Source organism: Convolutriloba macropyga, chromosome 11 (assembly GCF_964194025.1).
Source record: "Convolutriloba macropyga chromosome 11, txConMacr16.3, whole genome shotgun sequence".
NCBI lineage: Eukaryota > Metazoa > Xenacoelomorpha > Acoela > Convolutidae > Convolutriloba > Convolutriloba macropyga.
The window spans coordinates 6,232,229-6,253,133 of record NC_134478.1 but is presented as its reverse complement, the minus strand read 5'-3'; the positions used below and the strand labels follow the sequence as shown (position 1 = coordinate 6,253,133).

The 20,905-nt window shown below is 31.8% G+C and overlaps 1 protein-coding gene across 3 annotated transcripts in view; it reads left to right on the top strand.

The window, feature by feature from the left end:
- LOC142349686 (uncharacterized) overlaps positions 1-20,429 on the top strand; it is a 37,651-nt gene extending 17,222 nt beyond the window's left edge. For all 3 annotated transcript variants that reach the window (XM_075401414.1, XM_075401413.1, XM_075401416.1), the window contains 4 exons: positions 17,212-17,382; positions 18,236-18,472; positions 19,104-19,271; positions 19,890-20,429. In XM_075401414.1, the coding sequence (XP_075257529.1) occupies positions 17,212-17,382; positions 18,236-18,472; positions 19,104-19,271; positions 19,890-19,993 (680 nt within the window). In that variant the 3' untranslated portion in view covers positions 19,994-20,429. The remainder of the gene's footprint in view (positions 1-17,211; positions 17,383-18,235; positions 18,473-19,103; positions 19,272-19,889) is intronic.
- The last annotated feature ends 476 nt before the right edge of the window (positions 20,430-20,905 follow it).

The window sequence follows — 20,905 nt, the reverse complement described above, 5'->3', positions numbered from 1 at the left end:
TTTGGGAGCGAATGTGAACCTTTTTGAAATAATTTTACTGTTTTTCAAACGGTTAAGTCTATTTTGAAATACTAAAATTCAATTGCTGGATCTCTGTCAGTAACGTTGCTTTTCTGACTTTGCATTTCATTGAACATTTCAAAAAGAGTTCCTTTAAAGCTGCAAAGGTTTACATTCGCTACCAAGAAAAGCCCTGCGGATCCCATTAGATTTTCAACCCGTTTAAAAGAAATTGAAGAAAAGAAACCGCGTCTCAATGAACAAGCAGTTCTTGAGAAGTATTTTGTATGTGATTGCAAGCGTCTCAATAGTTCAGTCCTTTGCGCTTTGCAATTGCTGAAGTAAGTACCAGCCCTTTCAAAGGTAATTAAAGCACCATCGTTAGTGAGTCATTTCGATTGGAACTGACTGTAAGAACGGGTTACTGCTGATAGAAATTGTTTGGTGGTAATACTGCTGCCATATAGAATTGCTAGTTTGTGAGTACTCAGTCATTTAAAAGTTATTTTTTATCAGACAACAAATTTAACTAAATTTTGTATTTCAATTTCTTATTTTAATAATGAAGTCTTGATTGATTCGTATGTAATGTTTTTTGTTTCAAGTATCATTAACTTTTTTGACTATAATCTAATTCACATGTTTAGTATCGGCGGAAAAATCAAAGGTTGATCCGTAAGTCCTTTTTAAACTAACTATGTCGTCATTGAACATTTGAAAAATACTTTTAATCTTCATTGATTGTAATGAGAATTGGTCTTTTCGTTCTTATCATACAAGGGCAGTTGCAGTTGTTTTTAAGAAGTTTCTTGAGGACTGAGTTCAAGTCTTTTTGGATTTTTTTTGCAAATCTCTTCAGACCAATTTGGTCAATTTACCAATTTTGTCAATAAATTGACCAACACATGTCAAACTTTTCAGACCAATACATGTCAAAAATACATCAGAAATCAAAAATACAGTTCGAGCCGAAAAATACAATTCGAGTCAAAAAATACAAAACAAGTCAGAAATAATATGAACATTCTAATTTTGTACAATTTTTCAAATCAAGACTTGAGGTGTTCTACTAAACATATAAATAACTTCTGCAATAGCTAATGTTTCTTTTGACAAACATGCTGATTTTGCTAATTTTGTACAGCTGAAGCAGATGCTGTTTTAACATTCCCTTGAAATTCGTTTGCAATTTTATTTTACGTATTTCCACACCAAGTTTATTCTGGTCCGGATTTTCTGATGTAGAATGGCGGCTTGTTTTTTGTATGATGAATTATTTCGTTCGGCTATTTTTCTCAACAAATCTTGTTAGTTTCTTGTAGGACGAAATGACGAACTATATGCTTTCGCTTATTTTTGTCGTAGTTTTATCCTGAGACTAGTTTTTTTGGCGCTCTTCGTGGTCCTTGTTCACGCATTGCAGTGAAAAGAAACAAAACGATAAATCAAAAAAACGGCTGTCATATTTTACAATCCAATCTTCATCCGAACTTCGATTTTCAATTTTTTACTATTAAAATTAAAAAAAAACAATGGCACCGATTATAGCAAACATCACTTTGTTTATATCTTGCTGTTTGTCTCGCTTTCTTGGCACCAATCAAAACAAAACAATAACAATAAATAATCGCAGTACCTTTCCAACAGCAACCGCTAATCCCCCCTGCTCCTCCCCCTTCCCTCACCATTTTGCAACAGTACCAATATGGCTAGTCCAGCGCATTTAAATTCCTAATTTAAGAATTAGATTTGTTTTAAGTAAGCGGATTATTTTTTCATTTGGCGGATTCACTCCGTTATTTTTGGCCAATGTTCACACAATAAGAATAATGCTAGTTATGATTAAATACAAAACTGGTTATTACTCAATCACTACTGTGAAGAGAGTTTTTGGAACGAATTCTTTAAATGGTTTCTAAAGACTGGTCCTTTAAAAATAAATGATAGATATTATGTGCTGCTGCTGTCTCCATTTTTTGAACTTTTGACCTTTTATGTTCATTCCAAATATACTGAAATTTTTTAAAATTATTTTTTAGATTATATAGTTTTTAGTTTATAAAACTAAATTTAGTAAAGCAGTGTAAACTCAAATTGGGTCCGTTTTTATCGGTCATAAAAATGTCATTTAAAAATTAATATTGAATTCAGTATTAAACCAAAAACATCTTCAGTTGCTTCCGGTTTGTTTCCCATTGTGTGATGGTCAAATTCAGCCACAGCATAAATTATTTATTTGCGTGAAATTTTGAGCTATGGCTGCTCTATATTTTTGGTGATGTTTAGATAAAGCATGTGAAACGGTCTCTAACTAATTCAATTTGTTTCTTGTCATGAAATTTTGAATTTTGCAAAGTTATCACCATTTGGTCGCCGAGAAAGAATAAATTGCATCAAAACACTTATTATTTAATACCTTAATATTTGATCCTTGCTAATCTTAGCGACTCTTTCTGAGTTAATTTGCACTAAAATTACTGTTTTATAATTTTCTCATGTATTTATAAATGGAGGAAATATATTTTTCTGTCTTTCTTTCTTTCTTTCTTTCTTTCTTTCTTTCTTTCTTTCTTTCTTTCTTTCTTTCTTTCGTTCTTTCTTTCTTTCTTTCTTTCTTTCTTTCTTTTTCTTTCTTTCTTTTCCTTTTTTTCTTTCTGTCTTCTCTTTTTCTTTCTTTCTTTTTCTTTCTTTCCTTCTTTTTCTTTCTTTCTTTTTTGGCGAAGTTTAGATAAAGCATGTGAAATGGTCTCGAACTAATTCAATTTTCTTCATGTCTTGAAATTTTGAATTTTGCAAAGTTGTCACCATTTCATCCCCAAGAACGAATAACTTGCATCAAAACACTTATTATTTAATACCTTAATGTTTGATCCTTACTAATCTTAAAGACTCGTTTGCTGATGTTAATTTGAACTAAGTTCCTTAAAATTATTGTTTTTTTCTCTCTATTTATTTTCTCTCTTATTTTTCTTCAAGTATTTACAAATGGGAGAAAATATATTTTTCCTACTTTCTTTTTCGTTCTTTCTTTCTTTCTTTCTTTCTTTCTTTCTTTCTTTCTTTCTTTTTTTCTATCTTTTTGTTTCTTTCTGTCTTTCTTTTTCTTTTTTTCTTTCTTTCTTTTTCTTTTTTTTCTTTTTTCTTTCTTTTTCGTTCTTTCTTTCTTTCTTTCTTACTTTCTTTCTTTTTCTTTCTTTTTCTTTCTTTCTTTATTTCTTTCTTTCTTTTTTGGGGATGTTTAGATAAAGCATGTGAAACGGTCTCTAACTAATTCAATTTGTTTCTTGTCATGAAATTTTGAATTTTGCAAAGTTGTCACCATTTCGTCCCCAAGAAAGAGTAAATTGCATCAAAACACTTATTTTTTAAAACCTGAATATTTGATCCTTGCTAATCTTAAAGATTTGTTTTCTGATGTTAATTTGAACTAAGTTCCTTAAAATTATTGTTTTTTTTTCTCTATTTATTTTCTCTCTTATTTTTCTTCAAGTATTTACAAATGGGAGAAATATATTTTTCCTACTTTTTTTCCTTCTTTCTTTCTTTCTTTCTTTTTTTCTTTCTTTTTTTCTTTTTCTTTCTTTCTTTCTGTTCCTTTTTTTCTCTCTTTCTTTCCTTCCTTCTTTTTCGTTCTTTCATTCTTTCTTTTTCTTTCTCTTTTTCTTTCTTTCCTTCTTTTTCTTTCTTTCCTTCTTTTTCTTTCTTTCTTTCTTTTTTGGCGAAGTTTAGATAAAGCATGTGAAATGGTCTCGAACTAATTCAATTTTTTTCATATCTTGAAATTTTGAATTTTGCAAAGTTGTCACCATTTCATCCCCAAGAACGAATAATTTGCATCAAATCACTTATTATTTAATACCTTAATGTTTGATCCTTACTAATCTTAAAGACTCGTTTGCTGATGTTAATTTGAACTAAGTTCCTTAAAATTATTGTTTTTTTCTCTATTTATTTTCTCTCTTATTTTTCTTCAAGTATTTACAAATGGGAGAAATATATTTTTCCTAATTCCTTTTTCGTTCTTTCTTTCTTTCTTTCTTTCTTTCTTTTTTTCTTTCTTTTTTCTATCTTTTTGTTTCTTTCTGTCTTTCTTTTTCTTTTTTTCTTTCTTTCTTTTTCTTTCTTTCTTTTTTCTTTCTCTCTTTTTCGTTCTTTCTTTCTTTCTTTCTTTCTTTCTTTTTCTTTCTTTCTTTCTTTTTCTTTCTTTCTTTATTTGTTTCTTTCTTTCATTTTTGGTGATGTTTAGATAAAGCATGTGAAACGGTCTCTAACTAATTCAATTTGTTTCTCGTCATGAAATTTTGATTTTTGCAAAGTTGTCACCATTTCGTCCCCAAGAAAGAATAAATTGCATCAAAACACTTATTTTTTTAAACCTGAATATTTGATCCTTGCTAATCTTAAAGATTCGTTTTCTGATGTTAATTTGCACTAATTTCCTTGAAATTATTGTTTTTTTCTCTATTTATTTTTTCTGTTAATTTTCTCCATTAATTTTTTCAAGTATTTACAAATGGGAGAAATATATTTTTCCTACTTCCTTTTTCGTTCTTTCTTTCTTTCTTTCTTTCTTTTTTTTTCTTTCTTTTTTTCTATCTTTTTGTTTCTTTCTGTCTTTCTTTTTCTTTTTTTCTTTCTTTCTTTTTTTTCTTTCTTTTTTCTTTCTCTCTTTTTCGTTCTTTCTTTCTTTCTTTCTTTCTTTCTTTTTCTTTCTTTCTTTCTTTTTCTTTCTTTCTTTATTTCTTTCTTTCTTTCTTTTTTGGTGATGTTTAGATAAAGCATGTGAAACGGTCTCTAATTAATTCAATTTGTTTCTTGTCATGAAATTTTGAATTTTGCAAAGTTGTCACCATTTCGTCCCCAAGAAAGAATAAATTGCATCAAAACAATTATTTTTTAAAACCTGAATATTTGATCCTTGCTAATCTTAAAGATTCGTTTTCTGATGTTAATTTGCACTAATTTCCTTGAAATTATTGTTTTTTTCTCTATCTGTTTTTTCTGTTAATTTTCTCCATTAATTTTCTCAAGTATTTACAAATGGGAGAAATATATTTTTCCTTCTTTCTTTTTTGTTCTTTCTTTCTTTCTTTTTCTTTCCTTCTTTCTTTCTTTTTCTTTCTTTCTTTCTTTCTTTCTTTCTTTTTTGGTGATGTTTAGATAAAGCATGTGAAACGGTCTCTAACTCATTCAATTTGTTTCTTGTCATGAAATTTTGAATTTTGCAAAGTTGTCACCATTTCGTCCCCAAGAAAGAATAAATTGCATCAAAACACTTATTTTTTAAAACCTGAATATTTGATCCTTGCTAATCTTAAAGATTCGTTTTCTGATGTTAATTTGAACTAAGTTCCTTAAAATTATTGTTTTTTTTCTCTATTTATTTTCTCTCTTATTTTTCTTCAAGTATTTACAAATGGGAGAAATATATTTTTCCTACTTTTTTTCGTTCTTTCTTTCTTTCTTTCTTTCTTTTTTTTTCTTTCTTTTTCTTTCTTTCTTTATTGCTTTCTTTCTTTCTTTTTTGGGGATGTTTAGATAAAGCATGTGAAACGGTCTCTAACTAATTCAATTTGTTTCTTGTCATGAAATTTTGAATTTTGCAAAGTTGTCACCATTTCGTCCCCAAGAGAGAATAAATTGCATCAAAACAATTATTTTTTAAAACCTGAAAATTTGATCCTTGCTAATCTTAAAGATTCGTTTTCTGATGTTAATTTGCACTAATTTCCTTGAAATTATTGTTTTTTTCTCTATCTATTTTTTCTGTTAATTTTCTCCATTAATTTTCTCAAGTATTTACAAATGGGAGAAATATATTTTTCCTTCTTTCTTTTTTGTTCTTTCTTTCTTTCTTTCTTTCTTTTTCTTTCCTTCTTTCTTTCTTTTTCTTTCTTTCTTTCTTTCTTTCTTTTTTGGTGATGTTTAGATAAAGCATGTGAAACGGTCTCTAACTAATTCAATTTGTTTCTTGTCGTGAAATTTTGATTTTTGCAAAGTTGTCACCATTTCGTCCCCAAGAAAGAATAAATTGCATCAAAACACTTTGTTTTTTAAACCTGAATATTTGATCCTTGCTAATCTTAAAGATTCGTTTTCTGATGTTAATTTGCACTAATTTCCTTGAAATTATTGTTTTTTTCTCTATTTATTTTTTCTGTTAATTTTCTCCATTAATTTTTTCAAGTATTTACAAATGGGAGAAATATATTTTTCCTTCTTTCTTTTTTGTTCTTTCTTTCTTTCTTTCTTTCTCTTTCTTTCTTTCTTTCTATCTTTTTCTTTCTTTCTTTCTTTTTTTCTTTCTGTCTTTCTTTTTTCTTTTTTTCTTTCTTTCTTTATTTCTTTCTTTTTTCGTTCTTTCTTTCTTTTTATTTCTTTTTTTCTCCTTCTTTCTTTCTTTCTTTCTTTTCTTTCTCTAAAATTATTGTTTGACAAAAGACAAAAGATGCTTAACACTTAAGATAGACAGCACGCTAATTGACCTGCTTTTTAAGTACGTTATTTTCGCTTTTTAATTTTTAAAGACAGTGTGTAATGTAGTTTAAATACATGTAACAAAGTTCAGCAAAAAAATAGTAGTCTGTCCTAAACTTCCTGATCGGATATAAAGTGGGTGCTACTAATTTTCTTTTGTAATCTCAAACTATTTTTTATACTTTATCAGTATTCGTACGACACAGATCAGATCTATGGTGGTCAAATCGTTGTCAAAATACCTTTTAAAACTGTTAGGCATGATCTTGCAATGATGGCCACAGAGATGGCCATCATTACAGCGCAATTAATTTTTTTGTTTGTAAAGAAAATCTTTGAAACCTCATTTTTTAAAACCTAATGTAGTAAATGCTAATTGTTGTAAGTTTCCAAGTGCCAATTTTGCTTCAGCTCTTTTTCAACGTGTTTTGGTTTAGCGTGTTTTGGAGGGGAGCTAAAATTGTGTAACCTATTATTATTACAGTCTTTTTCCCTCGGTACCGATTTTTGACTCAAGTAATTGGACATCATTGTTTTTTAATCGAAAAAATTAATGTTTTGCAGCTTTTTATCAAAGTTTAATTTTACGCCGTCTATGTGTGGATACATCTTCTTTTGTATTTTTTTTGAATTTGTTAAAGTTTCTGGCTTTAATGTTCTCAGACGTTCTGATTACGGTAAAAGTTAGTCGACCGTTGAGAGTTTTATTAAAGCTTACCTTTGGTAACTGACCTTTTATCCTGAAATAATTCGTTTCCAACAGGGAGTTGAGCAAAAGAGAATCTTCTGACTCTTTTGACTGGATTATTTTTTCTGGTATCCGGCAATTTGTATGTGCTAATATTTGATAATAGTATTATTTTTCTAGAAGTTTTTATACTTTTTTATATTAAGGTAGGTTTTATATTTAGGTTTTATATAGGTTTTATATTTAGTATGCCTCAGATGCTGCTATTATCTTTTTTATCAAACATGCAAATATTTATGGTACTGGCTCGTGGTGCATTTGAAGAGTTGCAGGGTGAAGAAACCCAATGGCAAAATGCTCACTCTACCCAAGTACCCAAAATATGGGCAACATTTTGGCAGACTAAAAATCCATGAAAATACCAAAAACTATTTAGTATAATAACGTCCAAATGAAATAATTGATAATATAAATTACAATATTGAATAGGTTTTAGTTGAACGAATATTTTTTGGTAACGCCCGACAGTCCTTGGCTATGCCTCAGTAAGTAGCTGGAGCGACTTTACATGGGACTATCACGACCGATCATGAGATGAAATTATCTGCTTAACTATGATAGAAGTTGCTTGTCATACTAAATTGTAATTCGTAACAGATTATTGAAAGAAAAAATTACAGGGTATAAATTGGGTATTTTGGCTCATTGGATATGATTGCATTGGGTAGAAATTGTCGCGAAATCATTTCAAGTATTAATATATAAATAATCGCTCTTTTTTTTGCTTTTTATTGTCTCAATTAGAATTAGTAGCAAACTCTTTTTTGTTTAGTTTTAGTTGCCTAATACAATTTTTCTGCTATTGTTGTTTTATTTGTTCCGACCCTCACTTTAGTGGGGAGGGAGGAACTATATACTCAAACGGGTTTTTTTTGTTCAGTCAATTTTGGCCGATCGATATAATCATCGTAGAGAGTTTTGAGTGGTATCATTAGAAAGCCAGTCCAGCGTAGAATAAGGAATTAAAAAGATTTTTTCATTTTTCGTTTTTTATAGGGAGTTATCGAGGTCTAACGTTTTGTGAATAATTGCTGTTTTCATTCACATTTTCAGTATTTTTTTACCAAATTTTTGTAAATTTTGCTTAAAAAAATGAAAAAGTTGTTAACTGTACTGTTATTTATTTCAAATCGGCTAACATCTTATAAGTATAGTGCCTTGAATAATGTGATGTCGTAAAATTGTTTGAAGTTTTGGCTTCTCTGTGTTTTTGTTATGTATTTGTTATTTTGCGGGGTCGTGGCGTGGTCTCAATTTTAATTAGCCCAATTGGCTTCCTGAGGTTCTGCAAATTAATTCATCGCTTTTTGTTGGAATCTTAAATCTGTTATGACTTTTGGAAAAGTTTGTTTCCAAAACAATTTTGGGTTTTTGAGCTTCGACATTTTTTAAAACAGTTTTTTTGGTCAAACTGTAGTTCAGTCTTCTTAAACACAGGTCACAACCCGTTTGCAGTGAGCTATAAATTAACCCCTGTAACAGTTTTAGCTTCAATGTTTTGTTCCTCGGCTTTTTTACTACTTTTACTACGAGACTTCATGAAATGTTTGAGATTTTTATTTATTTGTACATTTTAGAGGATTTTTGTTTTCTTTTTGGTTTATAACTATAATTGTAAGTCCCATTGGCTTTAAAACTTTGCGCAAATAAAGACTGGATTCTGGCATGTCTCAGTTGCTTCTTATGGAGTTATAAATGAAAATTGCAGTGATTTCAGGTGATATCTAAGGAATAACTGTGAAGTTAATTCTTTTCCAAAATAGAAACGTATTTTTTAACTTCGCACCTCTTTGATACTTCTTCACTTTTTGTCGACTTGTTAACCAGTCGCATTGAGAACCGGTCCCATATTTTTTCTAATGAAGTATAGGTTAAACTGTTTTGTTTAGGTTTCATCTGACAAGAGTTTGATTTTGTTATGATTTTTTTATTGTAGACATCGAGTTGTGGTCGTAAATAATGTTTGTTTTTTGATTTTTTAATGGTCTTTTTTTGTAGTTCTATTATCACAAACTGTCATCAGCCTGCTAGTGTGGCATCATTATATTCCATTGGTTGTTTATTGAACGATAGGTGTGTTTTTGATCTCTTCATCTTTTGGTAGCCAATTAAGTTAAGAATGTGGATGAGCGGGGTCGGAACATGTGCGTACGCACATTACCGAGCCTCCTTGTTTTCTTTATGAAACAGCGCACCTACCAAATTATGTTTACTTTAAATCCACAACATTTTTCCTGAAAGACGTATAGAGCCTCTCAATGTGGGTTATAGCGACAAAAGATTGTTTTTGCTATTGGTATATACTATTTGACAATACATTATAGAGAATTATAATTTAATGAAACATTACACTTGGTATTATCCTTTAAAATATCTTTGGAGCAAAAATTCACAAACTAGCGCAAATAAAATTAAAATCATTTTAGTAGGGACGCTGGCTCTGGAGCGAAATAAATTCAAGGGAATATCAATATTAATAAATGTTCCGAGCCCCACTTTAGTGGGGAGGGAGGAACTATGTACTCAAATGGTTTTTTTGCTCAGTCAATTTTGGCCGATCGGTATAATCATTGTAGAGAGTTGTGCGTGGTGTCATTAGAAAGCCAGTCCAGCGTAGAATATGGAGTTAAAAAGATTTTTTCAATTTTCGTTTTTTATAGGGAGTTATCGAGTTTTTAAATTATGTGAAAAATTGCTGTTTTTATTCATATTTTCAGTATTTTTGACCAAATTTTCGTCAATTTTGCTAAAACATGTTAAAAATGTTAACTGTACTATTATTTATTTTATCTCTAAAGATAGAGGACGGTTGCTGAGTTGTTCGATCCGAGTTTTTAGGCAAGAATTTATGCTAAATTTTTCAGAAATCAGACTTTTTCGAGAAAAATGGGACCACATTTGCTTCTTTAGCCCACTTGCTTTAATTATTCTAAATGTATACACCTTAAAACTGCGGTTGAATTCTTCCTAAGCTCAGAAAAGAGCTAGTAGTAATCCCGATGGTAATCCAGAGTCTTCTGGATCATAATTTTGCAAGTTTTTTTGCAAATTTAAACTCGATAATTACAAAAAAAGCATTATTTAATTTTGACAAACTAAAAAATTTTGTTGAAAAACTGATCAATTTCGCAATCATTTGATCAATTGACTGTTTTGTTGGAGGCGAAGCAATATCTTGGCCGATCTTGACCTCCTCATGGATCCTTATGATAATAAATTTTTTTAGATTTAAATGGGGCGCGACCTTTTTTTTCAAAACATTTCCGCTATGTAAATTTTTTTATGTAATTTCCTGACACGAATCTCAAATCAGGGCTCAATTCATGACATATACTATTTACAAAAAAGATGTCCAACGAAATTATAATATGGTTTCAGAGTTAAGCTCATGGTTTTTACGGCTTTGACCAATTGTTTTCTTATTTCTTATTTTTTCTCATAATTGCATTTTTATTAGTCCATTTTGTTTCCTTATCAAATTATCACATTGTTGGCAAATCTAATTGGAGGAAAGCATAGTAGGAAAAATGTACAGCGTTGGAAAAATATTTATCTGTATATGTTAATTGTTTTTGTTGAATATTTTATTGTTTTTGTTGTTGTTCATATTTGTTGTTGTACGCCATATACCTGATAGCGATAGGTCTCAATTCTTTCCCCAGGACGTATAACTGCACCTAGATAAAGGTTTCAGTATATAGCTGTTTGTTTTAATGACTTTCAAATTAAATTTTTTTTAAAAAGTTTGTCTTTCAACTTTCTCTTTTTGCTTTCAATTTGGTCACCGTGTAACTCAATCTCACTAATTAGAATTGTCTATTACTTTTGATGATTCAACCAGCCTTATGGCGCTTTGTTATACCTTTTGACGGACTGCTTCGAACATTTATTTTCAAAAAAAGTTTTCGAGGTTTCTATACTGTTAAGTTTTTGGGTTTCTTTTTGTTGTGTCTACATTGTCCTTTTTAGGGAAGACTTGTTGATGTTGGGATGAAGGGTAACTTACAGTTCTTGCCGGTAACATCTTAAAAGTATATTGCCGTGAATAGTGTGATGACGTAAAATTGTTTGAAGTTTTGGCTTGTTTGTTTGTTATGTGTTTGTTATTTTGTGGGGTCGTGACGTGGTCTCATTATTAACAGGCCCAATTGGCTTCCTGGGGTATTGCATCTTAATCCATCTCTTTGTCGAAATCTTAAATCTGCTATGATTTTTGGATATATTTGTTTCCGAATCATTTTTGGGTTTTTGAGCTTCGACTTTTTTTGAAATAGTTTTTCGGTCAAATTGTAGCTGAGTCTCTGTAAACACAGGTCACAACCCGTTTGCGGTGAGCTATTATTTAACACCTATAACGGTTTGAGAGTTTTTTATATCATTCCTTTTGAGAGGATTTTTGTTTTCTTTTTGGTTTATGCGAGTTTGATTTTGTTATGATTTTTTACTGTAGACATCGAGTTGTGGTCGTAAATAATGTTTGTTTTTTGATTTTGTATGGTCTGTTCTTATACTTCTATTATCAAAAAATTTCATCGGCCGTCTAGCGTGGCATTATTGTATTCCATTGGTTGTTTATTGAACGATATGTATGTTTTTGATCTCTTCATCATTTGATAGCCAATTAAGTCAAGATTGTGGATGAGCGGGGTCGTAACCTTATGTGCGTACGCACATTACCGAGTCTCCTTGTTTTCAACTGTTTTGAGATAAGTTAGCTTTGCTGTACAAAACAGGCCGCACAACACCGCCGCTTTCTTGATACGTCATCCAATGGTCCTAGTCAGTTGATGCCAGTAGCAGTACTATGGAACTTTAAGAAAAGACAGAGAGTCTGATATATAAGGTGCAGAGGACTAAAACAATGGTAAGCTTAATACATTAAGAAGACTGATGTTCGTCATTGCTAATGTAGTTGTCTGTAGAATTATCTTGACTCAATTTCCTCTCCTATAAGATATTTTAGACTAATTATGTCGCATTCCGATTAACGTATCTCTGTAAATCTTTTAAACATTTCAAAAACATGCAAATTTTTGATCGAATGGATTTTCGACTTTTCTCGTTTTTGTTTTGTTGGTTTCGTTTTTCTTTTTATGAAGATGGTTCTAGCAATTTGTTTTGTTTTTGCGTCTAGTGGATGACGAGTTGTCTTGCTTCTAGATCCTTAGACTAAAACGCCAAAGCTTAGTATTGGTTGTACGTAAACATTATAGGTTATAAGAAGCTGTGCAGTTGTCAAAGTTTATCTCCATTTTTAAAACAAACAACCAATTTGAACCGTTCCGAACATAATTGAGAAATATGTCGATAGAATTTAATTGTTGTCAATTTGTACTTCTAAGTACCTTCGAGACGTTTTCTGACTGATCGCTTCTTACGTCATTATTATCTGTTATCGAGAAACTTTTCCATTTGCTTTCAAATTCAATAGGTGCTTTTTGTTCTAAATTGAGATTCAGTTTGTTTCGTCAGAAATAGTTGGCAACAGGTTCCAGTGATCTCGTAAACTTTTCTGATTTGAACGCGCAGTTTGCACAACAGCGTCATCCAATGTTCCGTTGGACTCACCGCAGAAGTACTGAATATCGGTTATATAAACTAGTTAGAGGAGTGGTTCTAGCACCGAACCTTGCGACACTCCATATTCTATTGGTAAGAATTCCGATCTGACTTCAACTGATTTCAGGTATATTTGTCTGTTACTCAAATAAGATTTCAGTAAGTTTAGTACAGGTCCTCTCATCTTTTTTCTAGCTTTTCCAAGAGCAATTTTTTTTAATTGTGTCAAATGCTTTCTTCAGATCTATAAAAAATGATGAGAGCGGTTAAGAATTTAGAGCTAGTGTTTTTAATTTTTGGCTAAATTACGAAACTTTTTGTGTTCTATACTTGTAGTCCATTGTTTGTTTGACCTTTTCGTTCGTTCTCATTCTAGGTGATCTGTAGTGCATATTTTTTGTCGAAATAGTTAATGGCGTGAGTTCCTGAGGCATGACCCTAAAAAGTAGGTAAGCTTTTTTACTGTGATTGATATTGCCACTTCTTTTAATCTCTTTTTCTCGGACTGTCAGATAGATTCATGTCTAGTTACTGTGTGACCTTGAGTAAAAATATATTTCATTCTCATGAAAAATTTCTTGAACCATTCTTAATATGATCATGGCCTTTCTTTAGCGTTATTAATTTAGATGATGATCCATCAAGCTTAGGTAACGCTGCATCTTTATTGTCAAAATTGTGGTAGACATCAAATTTTATGATAAATAATTTGTTTTTTATCTAGGCACTATGGAACGCTAACATACAAGTAGCCTCCCTGTTTTTGAACGCGGCAGTACACTATATAAAAAATGTTTGTTCTTTTGTATATTGCTGAGTTGTGGTCCAACAATGTGCTAAAATGACCACTTAAGCCTAATAAAAGCGCTCGCATATCGCGTTTGTTGTTCATTATTGTGTATTCCAAACAACACCACGCTGTTTTGTTGTGTTTTTGTTTATTCTATTGTAAACAACATTGATGCTGCGCGTTTGATTGCAAAAAAGTACAATAATCATATTTTCAATGCTGTTTGAAAGGTGCATTATTAAAGAATCAATTTGGCTGCTTAAAAGAGCATCTAAAACAATTTAACTTTGACAAATAAATTGTTTTGGCCATTAATTGCTCGATGATAAAGTTCTTATGGTGAGTGTTTTGAAAATTTTTGGTGCTACGCTAACATTTTTAATGAGGCCCATCTAGGCCAGAAAGCTCCAAAACATATGAATTTGCAATAAAAGCCCATAACGCTTCAATGCTCTCATACTTTTTTCAAAAACATTTTTTTTGATAAAAAGCCAAGTACATTTTGCTTGAAAGTCATCGCAATAGTGTCGAGCATCTGTGAATTCGGAACAGCTTGATCTCAACAAACGGCTGTCTTTTCAAAAATTAACTAATATCTTCACGATTTTTTCAAATAAAGCATGCCTTTAAAGGGGTTTAAGAAAAGCGTTCAAGGCCAATTTGACGAGATTACCTCTGTGGTCCGGCTATACCAGGCACTCTTAGAATTATCATTGTGAAATCTAATAATATGTCATAGAAGCTAATTACTCCCACTAAACAGATTTCTCATTCCTATTTTTTTCTTTCTCATTATTTTGAAAAAAATATTAGGTTTACGTCTAACGATAACAAAAAAGATTTTGTGCCGCGAAGGTTACATTGTATGAAAAATCTTTGAAGGCTTAAGTACTGTGATGCAATTACTGCTGTAAGTTATCTGACTTATGCCATTTTTCAAACGAGGACAAAAATTTTACAGTTTCATCTAATAAGGAGCATTTTTTAGATTTTGAAAATGGGTTTTTATTGTGATAAAAAGGAATTATTAGCTAATTTTACGCTATTTAGAAGGCAGTTTTGTCAGAAATTTGACAGATTTCCTAGTTGTGTTGAAAATTTCTAGCTCAGTATTATGATCCACTAAGCTTCTGAATTCGTATTATGTATTTCGTCAAATTAAGCCAGTACAGCGGAAATCATTTGCAAATTGATGTGTAAAGTCGGCTGTTTTTTTCCTGAGACTTGACATATATTCACATAGTTTTTTGAGACTTGACATTGATGCTCGAATGATCAGAGTTCACTTAATTTTTTGAAACCAGATGAATTCAAATCTGGAACAAGCTATCAACCTAAAATTTTGGTATCAGGTTGCAGAACAGTTAGTCTCTTTCAAAAAAGAGGATTAACAATTCCTGTCAAGAAGCTGGAAAGCTCGAAGTACGAGTTTTCAGATAACCTCACATCTGAACCACGTTTACAGCTATTTTACTATTGTAATTGTTTCGTGTTTCGTTTTTTTATTAGTTTGACAAGATTTTGACTCAGCATTTTGACCATTCGGCTACAGTCATTGGAACTTAAAAGTGAGCGCTTTTGATGCGCAATCTGTGAGTGAAAAAGTAGTGTTGCAATAAATAATTATGCTTATTTGAGCTAGAGGTGTTCCATGTACGTGAATGTGACCTCTAGTTTTCAGTTTTGATCAAGAGGATTTTTCAAAGTATTTTCCAGAATTCTTTGGCCGTTTTTGTTACAAGTTGGTTTTGCTATCTAAAGAATTTTCAGTTTTTTTGTTTTCATTTAATATAAACTTATAAAAATTGAAAAGTTCTTTTTTATTTGATCAAAATTGCTTGATTTCATTTTGATCTATTGGTGATTTTGACCATTGTAAGACAAGAAATCGTTCGGAAAATTATATTTTAAGGTTATTGAAAAATGGTCCTCATTTTTGTCTCTATTTTTTTGAGATTAGAACAGAATTTTGTAAAGACCCGGGTCGAAACTGGATGGTTAACTTGTAAGAACTTGCAAGTTTCTTACAAATTCTTATAAGTTTATGCATCGACATATAAGTTTGACTTACAAGTTCTTGTAAGTTTGCCAACGAACTTATAAGTTCTTAAAAGTTTACTAACTAAACCTTACAAGTTAGAGATCTGACTTGTAAGTTCTTACAAGTTAACCATCCTTCGTAAGAAAGTTGTAAATTATTGTAAGTTAGCTTCCCTGTCTCGACCCGGGGAGTGTTAATTTTATATAGCAAATTCGATGCAAAAAATAAAATCACCTTGTGCCAGAAACTTTTTTACTTCAGTTAGTGTCTTTTAACGTGCATTGAATCCTAAAATAAAGAAGAAGAATATCTTTTGAATAATATCACCTCAAACTTGTCGCCATTGAAATTTTATCGAGCTCCAATGCGTTCCAATTACAGGAGATGTGTAATTTTGTTGATTAGACTACTTTTTCTGCCATCTTTTTTTATGACCTTTCATTGAGCATCAATGGCGAGAAAAGATTGGCAGAAAGAATTAGTCTTATCTCATCGCTGAGTTTTCCCACTGTTTTAGATTTTCGTATTATTCATTGGCAGCCACCAATTCATATCTCAAACAATGCCAGATCTACTTATTTTCCCTAACAGTTAACTTTTTTTCTGCTACATAGTTTTTCAACATTTTTCTTCTTTTGTTTGGTCCAGACGTTTGTGTTGGCATTATTTTTTAATCAGTATTGAAAAATGAAAGCAATAGATTTTTTGTAGATGCGCATTCCTTTATAGATTTTAGAGGTGCTTATTTTTTTAGCGCTCGCCTGCATTTCTGCAAACTGTTTCTCGCCGAATTGCAATTTTTTTGGTGCATTGCAAATTGCATGCACATTAGACGAGAGATAGTTTTAAACACGTTCCTTGGTCAAGAGAAAATTAGCAGTTTATCTATTAGCAGCGCGTTTGAATTTCTCTAGTTGTTTTTTTAGTGATCTTGATGCGAAATTTTTGTAACAATACAACACTGTATTACAAACATAACATACAATTCGAATTCTAAAGCTGAAAGAACTGGAATCTATTCTTTCTGGAACCATGCTAAGTTGTTCACTAAAATCAGTTACAAAAACTGTGAAACTAAAAACTATGAGAACTGTTCTGTTCTGAGCTTATGTGGTTGCTATATTTTTGCAACTAAACGTCTGAATTTTGGCTTCCTTGTCTCGAAATTCACAATTAAGATTTTGAAAAAAAAAACAAATTAGCTCAGACTTTATAATTGCTCTTGAACGAAGTTCATAGGCTTTATTGTAAACGTGTTAGTCTTTTTTATGCAAATTTTTTGCTTGACCGTTTTTGCGCTTTTCTAGAACATTCTTTGACTTCTCAAGTGACTTTTCACGCTATCGTTCTTCATTTTTGAGTGATCTTTATTGCTCTCACTCTGAAGTAAAGCTTGTTGCAAATAAAAAAAATGGTTGCAGCGTAGCAACTAGAAGGGCCTGATAGCCGAGTGGCGGTGCTTATTGTTAGGGATCAGGAGGTTAATGGTTCGAATCTGGGCGTGGTCAAATATTCTTCCGCCCGCCTGTCGTTCGAGAGCAATTCTTCCGACATTAGTCGGTTTATGTTTTTTTTAAATTCTGTTTTGGGTTTCAGGTAAAGTGCAGATGCTGAAGAACGAGATAGACATAATGAAGGCGTGTGACCACCCCAACATCTGTAAACTGTACGAGGCTTATGAGACTGAGAAGCATGTCTACCTCATCATGGAATTCGTCAAGGGTGGGGATCTCTTCGACGCCATCTCAGAAAACATCAAATTCGATGGTCGGTACCCCCTTGTTTCCCTCTAAATTGTATCATTTTTCTTGTAAGGTACAATCCTTCGTCAATCCTTAGTCGAATTTGTCTTGATATCTTGTAAGATCCTGCAATTTTCTCTATAGTTTTGACTTGTATTTTTTGTTCGCTGTAAGCTGGACGACAGCGAAGCTGTAGCTCGACGACGATCATTAGTCGAGTTTTTCTTGTTTTGTTCTGAGATCTTGTAATATTCTTTCTAGTTTTTTTTCTTTTTGAGATGAACGATAGCGAACGCAATTCTTAGTCAGATTTTCCTTGCTATCTTTTAAGATCTTGTAATATTCGTGGTAGCAGATTCTGGCCAAAGTTTTTTGAGATAGGCACTAATGTTGGACACTTTTCTAAACTCTGATTTTGCTAAACTCTGATTTAATATTGTTAAACTCTGATTGGCTAATATAACCTTTTCTCAATTGTCGTGGTATATGAAAGCTTTGTGAAGTTTGATCGATACTTTGAGTTTGGTTATCACCTGAAGTTACTTGATTGAGATTACTATTATTCGAAAAAAAACTTTTTCAATTAAATCGAATGATAAATTCATACCTTAGAATAATTAATTTGTCTTGGCGTATTTTTCCACTCTTTATTTCTGTGAAGTTTCAATATGCCCAATAAATATTCAATCAATAATTTAATCTGTTTTGAGACTATCTTGATACTATTTTAGTCTTGAGTCTATTTTCATTCTCATTTTTAAAAAGTATTTGAAAGGATTTGGTCTCAAGCGTTCAATTATCATGTTTCTAGTAAAAATCGGCTAATTTACTGTTCGGGTAAACAAACACTTATTTACTATCTCTCTAACGTGTTTCAGAACCGCAGTCCAGTCTCATCATTCGCCACTTAGCCGAAGCTCTAGAGTACCTACACTCTCGCAAGATAGTTCACAGGGACATCAAACCAGAGAACCTACTGGTTGACAAAGACGAAAAGGGTAAAATTGTTCAGGTGAAGTTGGGTGATTTTGGCCTGGCGATGAACGTGAAAGAGAAGATATATTCCGTTTGCGGTACCCCGACATACGTGGCCCCTGAAATCTTAGCAGAGACAGGTTTGATTTTTGATTTTTTTAAATTTCTTTAGTTTTCGTTTTCATTTAATTTTAGATCTTTTCAGATCGCCTCCCCATTGTAAAAAGGAAGGCAACTCTTATATAGAATTTATCCGAGCAATTTATTGACCAATCAGAATTTATCTGAACAGTAGTCTTATGTGCTTGCTGTCTTGGGTATTATGTAATATAACATTGAGTATAGTTTAGAAGGGGCAATTGTCTAATAGGTTGTAAAGGGGAGCCAATTGTTGAAAAGATCCTAAAATTCTTTTGATTTTTCCAATAATCCGTATTGTCTTGAAATGATCATTTTCGTTAATAGCGATTGAAATCATTTCAACTTCCATGTCTCAATTTTTTAAAAAAAACTGCTAGGTTTGATGATTCACAACGTTTTTCAACAACTTCTTGGCCAAATTAGGGCATTTTTATACTGATGTATGTTTGTCTAGCGTAATGAGAGATTGACCCGGTCTTTTAAATTAACAAGCTCCATTTTAACACCCAATAAGGCTAACAGGGTGGCTAAAAGCCCCCCCCCCCCCCCCCCAGAAGAATCAGTTTTTTGATTATATTATATTTAAATTAGTGTTTTATATTTTGTACCATTATGATGAGCTCTGTGCAGGTTATGGTCTGGAAGTTGACAACTGGGCAACTGGGGTGATCTCTTACATTCTTTTGTGTGGATTCCCTCCCTTCAGGAGTATCGAGAGGAATCAAGACGAACTATTTGACACAATACAGAGGGGGGAGTTTGAGTACCTCTCCCCCTACTGGGACAATATCTCAGATAGTTAGTTCACACCCAAACTCCCTTTTTCAACCCCCCCCCCCCCCAACCTGTATTTTTAGTCGCTGTTTTTTGAAATTTTAGCAATATTATATAAATTCAACTATGAAAATTTCACCACTAAAACCAAAGTCACTACCATGAATAATTTGCATGTTAATCGATTTTATTGAAATCACTTAGTTGAAATATTAACTGAACCTTTTGTTAATTCGCTATTAGTAAAATTTGATGCCGTGCATTCATGGGTACTAGGCACCGAATTTACACAAAATTGAGAGCGGTTTTTAAATCGAAAATGGAAGGACGGTCTATTTTAGATTTTAAAATTGAAATTCGTATTTATACGGTTGCTATTTTCAAATTCTAACCTTTCCTTTGTGAAGGGAATCAAATTGTCTGAGTTCAAAACACGTCTACTAAGTTGTCATCTGGGATCTATTCTGCCCCTAAAAATGCTAAAAATAACCTGGGTGTTAGAAATGGAGTTTGTGACTTTTATTCATGAGCATTATAGATAATTGGCTTTAAGTATTTTTGCTATAAATCTAGCATCAGTCAATAATTTCATAACAGCGATGTCCTGTTTTATTCGAAAAAATTATGTCCAATTTTTTTCAGCGGCCAAAGACCTTATAGACCAGCTTCTGGTAGTTGAGATCCGAAAACGAATGAAGTCTCCAAATGTCCTCAAACACAAATTCATCACACTGCACAAAAGCTAGCACAGATTGAACCTAACATGACATGCACACATCCAGGGGTCAAAAGGTCAAAGTCGCAATTGTATTTCAAGGTCAACATGTCGCGAACTCCACGCGTTAGTCTGTCATTGAAATGGACCGATATTGTGTTCCGCCGATAGTTCAGTAATAGAACTTATTCTTTCCTTTTTCCCCAAATCTGTCCGCAAATAACTGGAACCCCGAATCGTAGATCGACACTAACTTATTATTAGATGAGTTATTAATTGAATATTGAATTGATATCATTGACTGACGAAATTGAGAATTAAATAAACAAAAGGCAAAATGTGCTTATTTATTTCTGATCGAGATCTGATAAAGATAGATAATATTTGTTGACAACTACATATCAGGTTACTGAAAGTTTCTATTTTTATATAAATTTATTCAATTAAAGATCTAATTTCTTCTTTTATTTTCTCCGTTCGGGTAGAAAAAAAAACAAAAACACTTCTGACTAAAAGACACTCTGATCTTTCAAAACCTCAATGCCTGACTATCCTGATATTAGACTCGATACCTGACGGCGGTTAGTTTTTTAAAAGAAGATATGAGGAACCAATACCCAAACTGAGTTAAACAGGTTAAGATTAGCTTTTACTCAACATGAGCCAAGGTTTTAAAAAAGACCTTAATTTTTTCGAGTTAATTTACCTTATATTTTTTCTAACGTTTTACTGTAAAAGAGTGGCTCCTAACAGCTCAAATTCGTTGAAACTGTAAAATTTTCCTGACATGAGTTAAAAAAGTGATCACATATGAGGCCAATGAAAAGCAAACAAACTTCGCCCTGAGTTATCAAATAAGAATAGTAGAGTAATGTGGATCAGTGGCAGTTTTAAATCTGAAACCACTGCATAATTTTCTGAATATAAAAAATTAATAAAGAAC